The sequence below is a fragment of the Amyelois transitella genome, chromosome 7 (assembly GCF_032362555.1).
Source record: "Amyelois transitella isolate CPQ chromosome 7, ilAmyTran1.1, whole genome shotgun sequence".
Taxonomy (NCBI): Eukaryota; Metazoa; Arthropoda; class Insecta; order Lepidoptera; family Pyralidae; genus Amyelois; species Amyelois transitella.
In genome coordinates, this window is record NC_083510.1 from 6,467,116 (window position 1) to 6,482,579 (window position 15,464).

At 32.2% G+C, this 15,464-nt stretch overlaps 3 protein-coding genes across 3 annotated transcripts; 2 read left to right on the forward strand and 1 right to left on the reverse strand.

The window, feature by feature from the left end:
- Positions 1–530: 530 nt before the first annotated feature.
- Positions 531–6,162, forward strand: LOC106132757 (uncharacterized). Its single transcript, XM_013332283.2, has 3 exons — positions 531–664; positions 2,507–2,640; positions 5,765–6,162. The coding sequence occupies exons 1-3, from the start codon at positions 650–652 to the stop codon at positions 5,946–5,948; spliced, it is 333 nt and encodes a 110-aa protein (XP_013187737.2). The 5' UTR covers positions 531–649; the 3' UTR covers positions 5,949–6,162.
- A 1,615-nt stretch (positions 6,163–7,777) lies between these two features.
- Positions 7,778–10,208, forward strand: LOC106132888 (flexible cuticle protein 12-like). Its single transcript, XM_013332456.2, has 3 exons — positions 7,778–8,182; positions 8,423–8,541; positions 9,591–10,208. Exons 1-3 carry the CDS (start codon positions 8,072–8,074, stop codon positions 9,775–9,777), a joined length of 417 nt encoding a protein of 138 aa, XP_013187910.2. The 5' UTR covers positions 7,778–8,071; the 3' UTR covers positions 9,778–10,208.
- A 1,684-nt stretch (positions 10,209–11,892) lies between these two features.
- LOC106132879 (endocuticle structural glycoprotein ABD-5) lies at positions 11,893–13,964 on the reverse strand. Its single transcript, XM_013332443.2, has 3 exons — positions 13,884–13,964; positions 13,368–13,504; positions 11,893–12,255 (listed from the first exon to the last, which is right to left on the reverse strand). The coding sequence occupies exons 1-3, from the start codon at positions 13,893–13,895 to the stop codon at positions 12,012–12,014; spliced, it is 393 nt and encodes a 130-aa protein (XP_013187897.1). The 5' UTR covers positions 13,896–13,964; the 3' UTR covers positions 11,893–12,011.
- Positions 13,965–15,464: the final 1,500 nt, after the last annotated feature.

A 15,464-nucleotide genomic window follows, 5' to 3' on the forward strand; every position in this document is an offset into this window, starting at 1 on the left:
ATAATGTTATTTTAATTGTGACATTAAATATTTTTTACATTGTGATATTAAAACATTTACATACATAATACTTACATAAAATTTTAGTTACAGAATCATCACATAAATTCATTATAATAATTTATTTTTATATTAATATATTTTTACGGAGTAGACAGGGTCACCAGTCTTGAAAAGCCTGAAAGATCACGTTCGGCTATATGGCTTTATAATAGAATTGAGATTGAAAAAATTTAAATTAAAATAAGTAATCACAAAATAATCTGAACACCATATTAGATTAATACCTTCAATAAAATATAATTATTAAATCATCTTAAGGATTTTTTATATTTATCTCAACGATGGACGGGCAAGGATATAACATTCAGTGCGTAATGATATTTTTATTTTCTTACAAGTTTAAAAAGAGCCTAGTTTACATTGGGAATTTCTGTAGGATTTATCTTAGATGTGCCAATTGTTCTATATAAGGACCGGTGTTTTGGTCAAGCAAAATTGGCTCGGTTTGTCACTGGCCAGTGGTCGGAGTTCGGTGGGCAGCGGCGGCGGACGCATACCAGGTACTCTTTATATAAGGAGAACTTACGAAACCGTTAACACATTCTGACTACGGCCTGTCCAGGAAACTACATTACCTTTTATCAAGATGCTGCTGTTACTGGTAGGTACTTATTGTATTTACTTTTATTGTCGAACTTGTAAAATATAATAATTTGGACGATAATAATAATAAAAAATATATTGATTTACAACAGTTTTGTAAAAACTTGGTAACAGTACTTGTTTGGTGGTTTAGTAACTGTATAGTTACTCAGGGTTAAGTTTCCTTGCAAACTTGCCAATTGTGACGGACAGACGGGAGTGACAGTATGACTTTGAATAGACTGTTTACTAGGAGGCTACTACTTTTTGGCAGGAGTCAAAAATGTGTTATTAGCCTTGCAGATTTTTTCGAAATTTGTGTTTTTTCCATTATTATAAATGCTCTATAACTATGTGTTTATGTTACAGTAAGTGATTATTCCATAATATATAAGTGTCCCAAAAGTACAGAGAAAGGCCTTAGTAAATCACGTACAGCTTAGTATTACTGGAGCATCTATTTGACTAGACTATAACATGACAACACTTGATTAATATTTTAAGTGGTACATTAAAAGACTTTTATCCATGTCAATAAAAATTTTACACAATTCTTAAAGTTAAGGCAAATTTTTAGTTATGCATATAAGGAAGATAAAAAATATGACATTTAATCCCGTGCATCAAGGCTTTGTCTATATTTAATCGCGAATTTGACCTTCGCCTATCTAAAAAGTTTTTATAATATTTGAACGTGTGACCCGACCTGTTCATTTGTTTTTCTTTATCCTAAACGTTATAAATTGATTGAATCTTGACTTCTAGACTGCGCCCGCGTGCTGGACGTGAAACCCCGCTAATTTCCGTTTCCGCGAGAATTTCAGAAGTCGGCGGCGATGCGTCAGTTAGTGTCCTTTTACATATATATCTGACTAGCGACCCGCCCCGGCTTCGCACGGGTGCAAAATTATAAATGTTATTATACATAAAAACCTTCCTCTTGAATCACTCTACCTGTTATAAAAAACCGCAACAAAATCCGTTGCGTAATTTTAAAGATTTAAGCATCCAGACAAACAGACTAAAATAGCGACTTTGTTTTATACTATGTAGTGATGAACAAACATACATAAATATAATGTTATTTATAGTAAAGCAAATAATAAAAAACCCATTAGTCTCAAAAAGACTCGGACTACGTAAAGCCTTCCCTTACCTTGGTCGTCGTCAAATATAGGTAATTTTACATTTACTGCTGACCACATTATACTCGTAATGTATTTTATTCTAAAGTTCCGCACGGAAACTATTTGTATTAAAAGCTAACAATATTCGCACGAAGTTTATTTTACCTACATTTGATATATATAGATATATATTCTTGGTCGTACATGTCCTTCAATTAGCATTATCATGAAACATTCAGATGCAGATAGGAAAAATAAAAGGGATCTTGTTATCGCTTCAAAGTAAAAGCATTCCGATACAATAAACATATGTATATTCAATTTACTTCATGTGAACTTCTTATCATTTTAGACCCTAATAAATTTAACGAAGAGGCAATGTTTTTTGGCTTGAGTTTTATACTTTTTATACTAATATGTAACGTGATATAAAACGAAGTGGCTATACCTATAAGTATGTCTATCTATTCTAAGCTTTCTTTTTAAAAATATTTTGATTTGTCCCTTACACATTTATTTATTATTATTTTAAATATAAAACACACATTTTTAACAATTTTCTCTGTTATTTGGGGAATTTATTCTCTTAGATTACATTCTTCAAAGTTCATCAGTGAGCCAGGTGGGTACATAATGTATAAATAATGGGTAAATAAAACCTAGTAATAGATCGATGCTATTTCTTCTCAAACATGAATTATTATTTATACTAAGTTTGTTACGTTACGTTCCAGGTCTTCAGTGCCGCTTGTCTGGTGCAAACACTAACAGCAAGTCCTTATTATGGTAGCCAGCCAAACCAACCGAGTGCGCAAGTTGTACGACATGAATACGACACAGCAAACATGCCTAATTCCTATAATTTTTAGTAAGTCAATAAATATTTAATTTTCTAAAGTTCATCAGTACAGCCATCCAACTGAATGTACGAGTAGCAGTTGAGTTTTATAACTCATTGTTCTGCCGACCCCGTTACGATTAAATGGATGTGTAACCTAACAATAAGGGTTAGGTCCGCTTGCAATTGTTGCAGAGGGCAGACAGAGAACGCTTACTAGAAAAACCTGACTTACCCACTTCAGGGTCGTGGTCACAGGCAGACCCCGGGCTCCTCTGCAGCAAAGAAGAAATCAATAGAATAAATATATCGTATAAATTGCAGTTGCATTAACAACAGTATATAGTAGTACCTACAAAATTTCGAATCGAGCAGTCTGCCAAAAATGTGGTTGCCGGCCCACTTTTACTAAAAATAATGTCACCCAGACACTTTCGCCCTTATTGATAGCACACTTTATTTTATAGGTATTGGTTCGCTATTTATATAAAACCTACTTATTATTATTTTTAATAATTATTCACTTAATCTGTTAGATACAAAATTAGAATGAATATACCATTTTAATATGTTAATGTTGATATCAACTTACTACCTACTCTTTAGTAGGAAATGCCTGGGCATTACAGAGCTTATAAAAATACAACTGATAAAACCACAATTTTATTTGGATAGTTTTGTATAATAACAGTTACTCGACCCGAGTAGACAAAAATGTAGACGAAATAATGTTTACATATGCTCAGTTTATATAAATTTAAATTTCTTGTTACTTTAGTTTGCAGTTGAGAAGTGATTTTTGCCATTCGTTTAAACTTACAACAGTTTATTTTTATGTCTATACATAGATAAAATGCAGTCACGCAATACATTGTAGGCCTATTTATGGGATATTTTTAATAATGTGCTATTTAAATATTTTACTAACTATAAATTCATAATATATGGCACATGTGAAAACAAACAAATACAAGGTCCATTTATCAACAAATACTAGAAAATAAATGAAATGGAAAGCTAACAATGAGTCAGTCGTAATAGATCGACATAAATATTTGCAGTACAAACACCACGGAATGTCGGTTTTATGTAAATTAGTCTTTATTGCACTTACGTGGACGATGTAACCAGATTATCGCGGGACGTGCCCCGACAGGTTGATGGTGACCGACGACGCTTTGTAGAAAGCTAATATTTGGCAACAAACTTTCCGCAATAAACAATATATCCGTTTTAGTGCAAATAGGTACTATTTGCAGGAGATATACTAAGATGTGAGATTGCCCTGCACAGATTGCGGAGATCACTCGGGTGTCGTTTCGTGTCAAACCTTGACTTACCCAATCCAAGATCATGATTAAAAGACGCATCTTGGGTTCCCATCCAGAAAGATGTCGGTTACGGTCTTTGTGGCGCGACGGTAGTGCGCTTGTCTGTGACACAGTAGGTCCCGGGTTTGAATCCCGGCCAGGGAATGATGAGAAATGATCTTTCTCCTTGTTCTGGGACTTGGATGTTTATCATTATAAGTATTTATAATAAAATATATTATCGTTGAGTTAGTATCACGTAACACAAGGCTCGAACTTACTTCGAGGCTAACTCAATCTGTTTAATCTGTCCCTTATATATATATTTATTTATGTATAAGCGGAATGTATTTGAGAAGGACAAATCTATTTGCCGTAGAACACATGCATTGACAATATTCTCATAATGATGTTCATCTATTTAGTCTCTGAATGATTTTCGTGCACTTTTCAAACAGCTGTCAAAATTTTAATATTCTTTGTTAGCCATTATTTGGTAGGTATGTATAATTAATTCCGCAATTATTTTTTTAATTTCATATATATAAATGTAAAACAATTAAGACAAAACATACATATATACCAAATCATTCATACGTTCATGTTCGTACTTACCTAAATGATAAAAAAAATGTAGATCATTTTTTAATACATCCAAATTATAAATCCTGTTCATAAAGCATGTGGGTGTTTCGCATGTTGCTTTATAAAGTACAGATCACACTAAAAGCTAGACTAAGTTATCTCGCTTAACACTTTTTTTGTAGCTTTGTTTCATTCATTCATTCAACCAAACTACCGTCAACAAAAAAGAGCAGTCAAGCCTAGATAATTAATTATATGGATATCATGCAAACAACACAAATTGCTGAATAAGCTTTTGCTTGAGTTTCAGATTCATAGGAACTTGGTAAAAACCATTCATAGGTATTCATGCCTACATTTTTGTTTACCTGTCCCGTAATTTTGGCTGTGTGTGATTAGAAGGATTAGTCCGTCAACTTTTCCTTTTATATATTTGCATTAATAATTAACATTTACATTAGATAATTTTGTTTAGCTCACGGTATATTGTATACTTTATCAGATTTATGTAATTGAAGCGCATATCATATTAACATGGACAATGGAACAAGATCGTGGTACAAAAACAATTTAAGAAGTACACCTGCGAAAGGTTCAACGGCCGCTATTTCAACGGAGCTGATCAAAGGAAACACCGATCATTTGAGTTACAATTAGGACTTCTTGAGAATTCAGCTCACTGCCGGTTATAAAAAGCATAAAATTCTTGACGAGTTTTGCAAATCACTAAGCATAAATCATCGATATACGAATTAATAAGAATTATTTATTTTGAAATTAGAAGCAGTTACTTCCTTTTTACATGAACCTACACACAACAAGACCGACGAAGCTCAAAGGTGAAAGAAAGATTGAAGAAATAATTGCAATAAATACGTTAATTTTATTAACCATCTTTATTTTAATAAGAAAAAGTGTTTTATTATGTTAATGCCTTTATAAATCCTTGTCTCATATTATACAGGCAAAAACAAAAATAACATAATTATCCCGTTAGAAGTACAGATATTTTAAATGATTACAAAATCCATATATCTTGTGAAAAAATATGACACGAATTTTATGATATATGGTATATTTATTCAAGGTTTTAACAGGAATATTTTTTATTCTCGTCATATTTTAATAATTTAGAATATTCATTAGTAACACAGTGTTCAACAGTTATCTTCGAGCTTACCGTATTATGTAAAATACGAATGCTGATAAAAGAAGGAAATACCTTTAAAGACTATTTTTTTTTCTTTCTTTATTTTCAGTTATGATGCAAATGATGGGTCATCCAGAACTGAAAGGGGAGCTATTCTGAATCTGGGATCAGATGATGCTGCCCTTGACGTCAATGGAGCAGTTCGCTGGTACGACAATAAGGGGCAGTTGTACGAAATGACGTATAAAGCTGGCAAGAGGGGCTACAGGACCATAATTAAGAAAGTGTCATAACATTGTATGTAAGAAGTGAATATGATAGGGATATATAGTAAACTAATGCAAAGAATTGACTTTAACAAAAGACTGTCTGGATTCGATTGAAAAAAGCGATCGGATCTTGTAACTTATGTATATTGTCACTGGAAGTCATCATATCTCTTGTATTTCATTAAGTTTTTATTTAAATTAATTTATTAAATTATTGAATGAACAATTTTTTTTATTTAATTATTAGAAAACATTATTCAATTAACTATACCTAGATCATACAAGATTAAAATGAATATTGCGTAGCCTTGTAAAAAAGACTAACGTTTATAACTATTATAAATTTCGTTTTATAGCAGAGCAGAACAACTTAAGGGCCTTAAAAGAAATTGAATATCTACCTCATTTTTAATATAATGCCGCCTTTAGTAAATTACGTAATACAACTTTTAGATTTATATTGTATTACTTATCACTACATATTATAATGTAAAGTTCTTCCTTTTTTTTCTGTCTGTATTTATGCGCTTATCTTGAAAAGTGGTGGACAGAAATACTACTCTGTCAAGAAAGTAGCAGGAAAAGATCAATAATACACAAACTGTTTGTTATTCATCCAAATTTATTTTATCACCTTCAAAATATGCTCCTTTAGAAACGATACACTTACGCCAACGAATAATCCAATCATCAAAACATTTTTTAAATGCTGTTTCCGGAATTGAGGTCAGTTCTCGCCGCGAATTCTCTTTTATGTCTTCTACCGATTGAAAACGGGTGCCACGAAGTGGTAATTTGAGTTTAGGAAAAAGAAAAAAGTCGGCTGGAGCCATATCTGGTGAATATGGAGGTTGCTCGATGGTATTTGTTGAGTGTTTGGTTAAAAATTCGTTCACAATGATGGCCTTGTGCGAAGGTGCATTATCATGGTGCAAAATCCAAGAATTTTCTTTCCACAAATCTGGCCTTTTTCGTCGGATTTGCTCTCTTAAACGCCGCATAACACTCAAATAATATTCCTTATTTACCGTTTGACCTTCCGGCAAGAATTCCGAGTGCACAACACCGCGATAGTCAAAGAAAACAGTCGACATGACTTTGACTTTTGAACGACTTTGGCGTGGTTTTTTCGGTTTCGGTTCAGTTGGAAGGCGCCACTCCGAAGCTTGTTAACTAGTTTGCATGTCAAACTCGTAAACCCACGTCTCGTCACCAGTAACAATGCGTTTCATGAATGTTGGGTCGGAATTGACTCGTTCTAGCATGTCCTCAGCGACTCTCATGCGATTGAGTTTTTGAAAAAAATTCAGGTCTTTTGGGACTAGCCGAGCGGCAACATGTTTCATACCCAAATTATTAGTTAAAATGGTACGGATCGACTCGTGAGATACAGAAAGTTCGGTGGCTATCTCTCTCAAAGTTGAATGAGGATTTTCAGTCACTATTTCCTTCACTTTTGCGATGTTAACTTCAGTTGCAGACGTTGATGGCCTACCAGAGCGAGGCAAATCTTCCATCACATCTCGACCGCTTTTGAACGCTTTGTACCACTCATAAGCACGAGTTTTTGATAAAGTCGATTCACCGTAAGCCTTCTGTAACATTTTCAGTGACTCCGAACACGATATTCCATTGGCAATGCAAAATTTAAGATAAACTCTTTGTTCGATGTTTTTATCCATTATGAAATTAGCAATACACACTAGATATGATATAACTAAAAATAGCACTGTATTTAATGTAAACAACAGATGCAACTCAAACTCCGCGCCAAAATGGAAAACAGTTGTTCCAATCTAACAACAACAAAAAAAACAAAAATTTGAATTTGGAACCATAAATAAATAATCCATTCCCGATACTTTTCTGACTGAATGTATGTATGTATTTAGTAAAATATTGATGTCATAATAATCAGAATCGACGTCAAGTATTTTGGCATAATCAAAAGGGAAAAAATCAATAAAGGAAATTTTTAGTTGAGTTTAAAATCACTTGCTAAAGACCATGTAAGTATTTAGCCTTTAGTGTGATGTTAATCATTATGATCGTCAAATGTATTCGCGATTGTTGTTTGTTCGCTAAGTTTCATCACTTGATTTCGTGTTATCACTCAGTTGCATACCCTGTACACTGACATTGCTGTAATGTCGACAAACATTCACCTATATTTAAGGATGGTTTTGTATTTTTTCTCACAGTATCCAAGTGACTTGTCAGTTAGATATCCTTTACAAAAAAAAAACAAGATGTTCACCGTAAGTACCTACTACATATAATTTGAACGATAAAATTTTTATGATATAAAGTAAAATAATTTTCTTATATATCCCTATCAAACACTTTGATTCTAACTTTTCAACTAACCACTCATTTTTGTGTTGATATGTCGGCCAATTAGAAAGTCAGCCAGTGTCCTCTTATGTTTATTGAGATTAAGTAAAAAGTGGCTCAGTTACTTTTTGTTTAAATGAGATGATGGTTGATTATATTTCCAGAAATTATTCGTCTTCGCCGCTTTCATCGCAGCGCTCACTGCACAAGAAAACGCCGACAAACAGCCCGTAGAAATAATAACGGAAAGAACTTTAGTCAAACCAGATGGATACGATTTTGAGTAAGTACGGTTTCAATTCATATAAAATACTTTACTGTTCATCTACAGAGCATACGTACATTACAAGGGCGGGCTATTCTTTAGTGGGATATTTTAATTATTAAAACTTATGATCAATCTCATAATTAGAATATGTCTTGTCTATGCTTGATTGTTTACTCATCACAAGTACATTTTGAGGTTTATTGGCCATTCCATTATCTTCTTACCATAAAGTGTTACCTTGCATAATATGACAAAGATCTTTTGGTTATATACCTAATGATTGGCTTAACGTTTAATTACTACGTTATAATACTAAGGTATATTTAAAAATCTTTTTTATATATTACATTTAAAGTCGCTTTTACGGCATCGTACCTAAAAGGAAATATGGGCCCTTATTACTAAGCCTCCGCTGTCAGTTTATCCGTCTGTTCGTTTGTCCATCTGTTCTGTTCGTCTGTCCGAGTGTCTGTCACCAGACTGTATCTCATAAACAGTGAGAGCTGGAAAGCTTATTTTTTTAATGGTCTATTTCCGTTGCCGCTTTAAGAACAACTAAAAAAAATAGATATAAAATGTTTAGGGGAGTACAATAAACGTGATGTTTTCGTATTTTCGCTCAATATTAATCACAGAATATTTTTCTCAGAATATTTACTTATTTATTTCCTTTCAAAATAAAAAAATTATAACAATAAAGTAATTTTTTAATGCGGCATCATACAACAAACATATTTTGTTTATCCACAGCGCCATCTTATTAATTTCTTTAAATTTATTAGGATGTCAAATCCTAAAAAGATCATGGTATGTATTGACCGCATTGTAGTTCTACCAATTTGCGCTAGATGGCATTGTTATAATGTTAAATGATGTAAATAATAATTATTTGGTTTTGATTGAAGCTGAAACGTGAATATAATTTTAATTAAGTGAAAGACGAGGAGTATGCTATACCTTTGCCGCAACCCCCGCATTACCCACATATTACTCTCTTCTTGCAAACTCATGAAGCAATACTAATGGTATAATTATAAATTCCTCAAAAAGTATTTTTATTTTAGATACAAAACTAGCGACGGCGTATCACGCCGGGAGGAAGGAACCCTGATCACCGTTGGCGACCAACAGGGTATCGGAGTGAAGGGGTCCTACTCCTACACGGCTCCTGACGGACAGCAGTACCAGGTCACCTTCACAGCTGATGATAAAGGATACAAACCACAGATTCACATCTTACCAAGCCAATAAATTATGTACAAAGTATTCTGCCTTTATTTTTGAACAATTAATATCTAATTGGTCTAAGGTTGAAAAACATCGATTGCGCCTATTCCCGCGGGATAACCCAAATATAGCCTAAGTATGTTCTTTTCCACGGTGTAGGTAAACTTATGCTTTAATATATATTAGTAATTATAAATATTATGCATACAGGATATAATTTGTTAATATTTCCATTCATTAATTTATAGTAAAATGGGCATGAATGTTGCATAAATAGACCGCAAAGATCCAAAGAAGCGAAAATGCGTTGTTTAATTGATAGGAAACTTAAATGTACCTATGCGTTTTATTTGAGAGGCAGATAAAAGAATCTTGGATTAAAATAATCATTTACCGCTTTGAACTCTTCTTGTTAATATACCTACTTTATCCGATCAAACGAGAAAGAGAGTGTGAAATAAAACATTTAAATGTTTTCATTATGAATCATTTACTTATTAACAACATGCACATAACAACTGTAACTATGGTGGGTGTTCACAGAGAGTAAGTATAAGTAGAGAATTTGTTAAATAGCTGATCAACTGATGATCAGCTGATCAATTGAATACTATATTATTACTTTTAGTATCGTTATTATATTATATAAGGTTGTTCTGCAGAGAAACACAAATAAAACAAAACCAAAGGGTAATATGTCATTTACAGCGAAAATCTATTTCTATGTCAAAGAGAGTCAGTGTCCACTTACTATTACAAAATATCACCAACATACTGCTTTTGCTAAATCGGATGTAAATTGGGAATGGTAACGGAATATGGCTGATAAAAGAGAAAGATAGAAGAAGAAATTAAATTTAAACTGTCATTGAAACGCAACAAATCATGTCCACTTTTGAGCTCTTAAGGCTTGGTAGCATTCCATCAAATATTTAAACTATTAGACCCGGATGTTGTTGCAAAAGATTCAAAGATAAGAGTATGCAGATATTACACAGACACAAACCCAAATTACATCTTTATCACTTACGGTATAGACAGAGCTTATATTCGGAACATTCAAAACGCTTGTTTGGATGCATGAAAGTGATATTCAGGTATCGTTACAGCGCATCCGTAATTTTGTTCCTGATTGTTTAATTTGTCTTTGAATCTTAGTAATATGCACTGACATGATTGTCCTTGTACGAGGTCCACGAAATTGCAAGGAATTCTTGAAGTCTTCTTAATTTAATTATTTTTTCCGAAAGAATTGTCACCGATAATATTAATAATTACTAATCATCTCTTGTTCAGTATGCTTCCTGCAGGAGCTTTCAAAAAGAGCATTTACAAATACACCCCTTTGAACCTAAATATCATATTGAACGATATGACAGACAGTAAGACATTAAGACACATTTTAACTTTAAATTTTAATGATTGAAACTATATTATTTTCTAAAAATTTTATATATTTAAAATAAGATTACCTACAGTCTTGGTTTAAAATGGGAGAAGTTTAAAAGATATTATATAAATTAATATAACTTGATAGAAGATAAAATCAAGTCATATTGATATAAATTTTGAATATAGTTATAGAGATGATTGCCAGAAATTTTGTACTGAAATTCATTTACAAAAGTCTTCAAAGCTGTTTGCCATATTGTTCTCGGCATCAATAAAAAAGACGACTAAGGGATAGGCTTAACTTGGGATTCTTCATTAGGCGACGGGTTAGCAACCTGTCACTATATGAATATTTAAATTCTATCATTAAGCCAAACAGCTAAACGTGGCCTATCAGTCTTTTCAAGACTGTTGGCTCTGTCTATCCCGCAAGGGATATAGACGAGATTATATGTATGTACGTATATAATTCTTAAAAGCTTTGGATTTATTTTATTATAAAGAATATTAAATGTTAGCACATGAAAAACATTATTGGTTTAAAATTTTTCTTTGTGAATTTTTCTAATCGTTCAGAAAAAATGAAAGCTACTTAGATAATCACGTAAAATAAACTTAAATGTCAACACATGTATTTCTTAACTGTTTGATCCGTAGATCCTTTTCCTGTCTTTTTTTTAAAGCTAGCTTTATTTTGTTATCATGTAGGAAAATTCTTTTAACTTTTTAACAAATAATAATATCATAAAGAGGTAAATACGTTTATTTTATTCACATCTACGAGTTACATGTCCACATTTAGACTAGAAAATATAATTCACTTAACATTACATTATTTGGTTTTAGCGATTCTGATAAAATTACTTTTAGTATTGTGCAGGCTGTTGTTGTTGCTGTTGTTGCGGTTCTTGTTGTTGCTGTTGTTGTTGGTCATCTCCGGTGTGTTCTTTTGGTTGGTAGCCGTTCTTATCAGCTACGAAGGTCACTTGTATGTGCTGGCCATCGGGGGCAACGTATTTGTAACTTCCCTTCACAGACAGACCTTGCTGATCCGTGTCGTTTTTGTACTCGCCTTGTTCTTGTCTGGAGGTACCATCGCTGGTCTCGAACCTTAAGAAAAAGAACGATGTTATTAGAGGTAGAAAGAGTTAATTAATATTATAAAAGTAGTTTACATACAGTTTTTTTTGTTTAGGTACTGAAATAAAGGTGAAATAAAACTCGTTAACAAACTTGACTCGTCATTCTACCTATTCTATTTAACTTACGACTTTTCAAACCACACTTTTTTTCACAAATTATGATTTTTTTTGATATAAACACGATGATAAACACAATTCAAGATATTTACTTTTATTTAAGTAAGTACCTACACAAATAAATGGACTATTGGTAAGACCTCTACTAAAATTATAGAGATTTTGTTCAAAATTGAAGCTACAATAGTACGTTAGATTCATTTTCACATCAAAAATCCCTATTAATGCCTTCTCATCGAAACTAAATTGACGAATAAAAATAGTACAAAAGTTATTAATTACTTACATAAAAAACTATTTGTGTAAACAAACATAGCTAAATTACTTGTAATACCATTCAAGGATTCTTATAAAAAGTTGTTAAAGACGTAATATATTCTCAATCCCTCATAATGCGCGCAAATAATTTTCTGTTAAAAAAACACATTACCTTAGTTTAATGTAAGATGAGCAATGACCTTAACTACTTCAAATGATCATAAATAACTTGTCCTCAGTAGCATATACATATGTGCCCTTGCCTAAATTATTCGTTTATATGATGTCAATTATTTATTACACACACATTGTAGGTACAAAGGTGTTTTATATATAAAATTTAAAGATTACCATAAATTCCGCAATGAAATAATACTATAAAAGTGGTAATTAGGTACTGGTGAATGTGACAGCGCAACTGATTGTTGTAACATTATAGTTTTTCATAATGCAACTAGATTTTAAATTTATTTGACTGCATCAACTTTAACTGTTTTTTAAATAGAGGTAAAAAATCTTGGAATGAGTTTTATCCAAAATATTATAGAAATTTTTCAAGTAAAGTATTATTAGTACAGCAATAGTAATTCATTATGACATTTGTTAATTCATATTTCTTCTCAAGGCAATAAATTAGTCTAGGTATTTTTCAACAAAAAGACGTATTGATATATTTAAAAAGTATTACTTGTTTAAGTGACTTACTCAAAGTTGTATCCATTGACGTCTACTTCAGAGTCTTGCTTGACAATCTGGACTGTCTGTTGTTGTTGTTGGCTAGGGGCAGCAGCATCTTGGGGAACAGCGCATACTGCTGCTAAGGCTGCCAATGCGAAGATGGTCTGGAAAAAGTAAAGTTTTTAGTACATAAAAATTTATATTAAAACAATATTATACTTATAATAATACAATGAAAATGGTTAAAGAACTTGAAAGTCCTGCTGCTAACATAAGTTACGTATAAGAGAGCACCATTTACGTGTATTTAGAAAAATTTATTCATTTAAAATTGGATTATTTTTTTATATTCATGTATGATATGTGTGAAGCTTAACTCATTAATTATAAATATTTTAAAAGAAATAAATAACAATTATAATGTAAATGTAATAGCAAATGAATGGTATAGTTTTAGAAAAATAGCAAGTAGAGACGCGAAGTTCCTTCCGTGAAAAACTTCGTATCCGTTCAAAGTTTTCACGACACAAGTATGCAACTTACAATTTTCATCATTTTGAAGTTTAGTGAATTTTAAGGTGTATATGATAGAACGAGTCCTAAACGACTATACTTCTGAGTGACTTTCTGAGCTATAAATATCTTTTCAAGTATTGACAATTGCTTGTTTCGAAGTTTCATTGTCAGAGGAGGTGTTAATCAGAACAATGCAAACAGTTTATTTGGTGATCCCCGAAATGTTACATGGATTTGTCAATCATGTAAATTGTTTGCAGTCGGTGGCCGTGCGTGCAACACTTAACCTAATTATCGAGAAGATGGTGGTCATATGATTGGTAAGTTTTTTTTTATAATTTATTACAAAAAAAAAACTTACCAAAGACATACATTGAACTACGCCGCACTAAAAATATACTTAAGCTTTCTCTATAAAAATTTTACAGTTTTATGTTGCCCTACATACATGTTGTCCAGACTTAAAAGCTATTCATTGAAATGCGTTGAGTTATTCCAGAGAAGACAGAAACAAACAGACAATAATATTCCTTATTAACGTTGGTAAAGTTCCTTAACCAATAGAAATACACCCTGTATGAATGAAAGTCTGATATATATACATATGATCACGTTTATATCCTTCAAAGGGTAGACAGAGCCAACAGTCTTAAAAAAGACTGAAAGGCATAGCTAGTTTCTAGCCCATCACCTAAAAACATCTTAAGTTTTTTGTTCAATAACTTTTTATCTATATACATATTATATTTCACCTGCCTCTATTTTTATCTCCTGTAGAATGTATACCTACTCATCTAGGCTGAAATATACCTGCTATATAGATACAATATTATAACCGTTGATTTAATCCTGATCTCATCAGTCAGTAAAAGTAAATAAACATAGAGACACTGGCGACATAAACAAATGTAATGATATTCGGTTCTGAGGTAACCCACACGATGCAATATTGCTATTGTCACATTAATGTAGTTTTATGATAAGAAAATTATTGTGTTATTAATGTGAAGTACGTTAAAAGTAGTTTATTTTTGTATCCATTAAAATCAATATCCTACAAAAAGACAAAATATTATACTTGATAATTAGCAGAAAAAGCATCGCCTAAAAGAAAAATTTCAAGTTGTTCCAAAAATTCCAAGTCCCTGTAAGTTTATAGAAAATAACAACATCGTCTCTTTTCCGTGGATTTTGTAAAAGGATGCACTAGTCTGGTAGAAACAATAAAAAAAATATAAACCAGGGTCAATCTATGCGGGAAACAGTTAGCACACGTTATTTTTCGTTAGTTACCAGATGTACCTAAACACGATGATATTTAAAATTATTACGTAAGTCCTTATGTTCTAGCGAGTAAACACTAGCTGAACTCGTTGTAATCATTTACATTAAGTATATAATCAGCGGAATGGCTTAGTAATCAATCCTTACAGAGATGAGGTAGTAATAACAATTAAGTATATTATTTAATTTAAAACTTTAGCTTCTGTGTATTAACCGTGGTGTTACTTAATCCAGTTTCAACATCATCCCATAGGTACCTAGATAGATAGTTATAATACATTTGTCACTTTTGGTAAGTCAGTCCATGACCTGACCTCTCCGTGA

Bases quoted from the DNA above. Each gene is read 5' to 3' on its own strand.
- LOC106132879 (XM_013332443.2), bottom strand. The intron at 12,256-13,367 runs GTAAGTCACTTA...CTTTTTCTTAAG, and splicing joins GTCAATGGATACAACTTTGA to GTTCGAGACCAGCGATGGTA.
- LOC106132888 (XM_013332456.2), top strand. From the start codon at position 8,072: ATGTCGACAAACATTCACCTATATTTAAGGATGGTTTTGTATTTTTTC. The intron at 8,183-8,422 runs GTAAGTACCTAC...TTATATTTCCAG, and splicing joins AAAAAAACAAGATGTTCACC to AAATTATTCGTCTTCGCCGC. The intron at 8,542-9,590 runs GTAAGTACGGTT...TTTTTATTTTAG, and splicing joins CCAGATGGATACGATTTTGA to ATACAAAACTAGCGACGGCG.
- LOC106132757 (XM_013332283.2), top strand. The intron at 2,641-5,764 runs GTAAGTCAATAA...CTTTATTTTCAG, and splicing joins CCTAATTCCTATAATTTTTA to TTATGATGCAAATGATGGGT.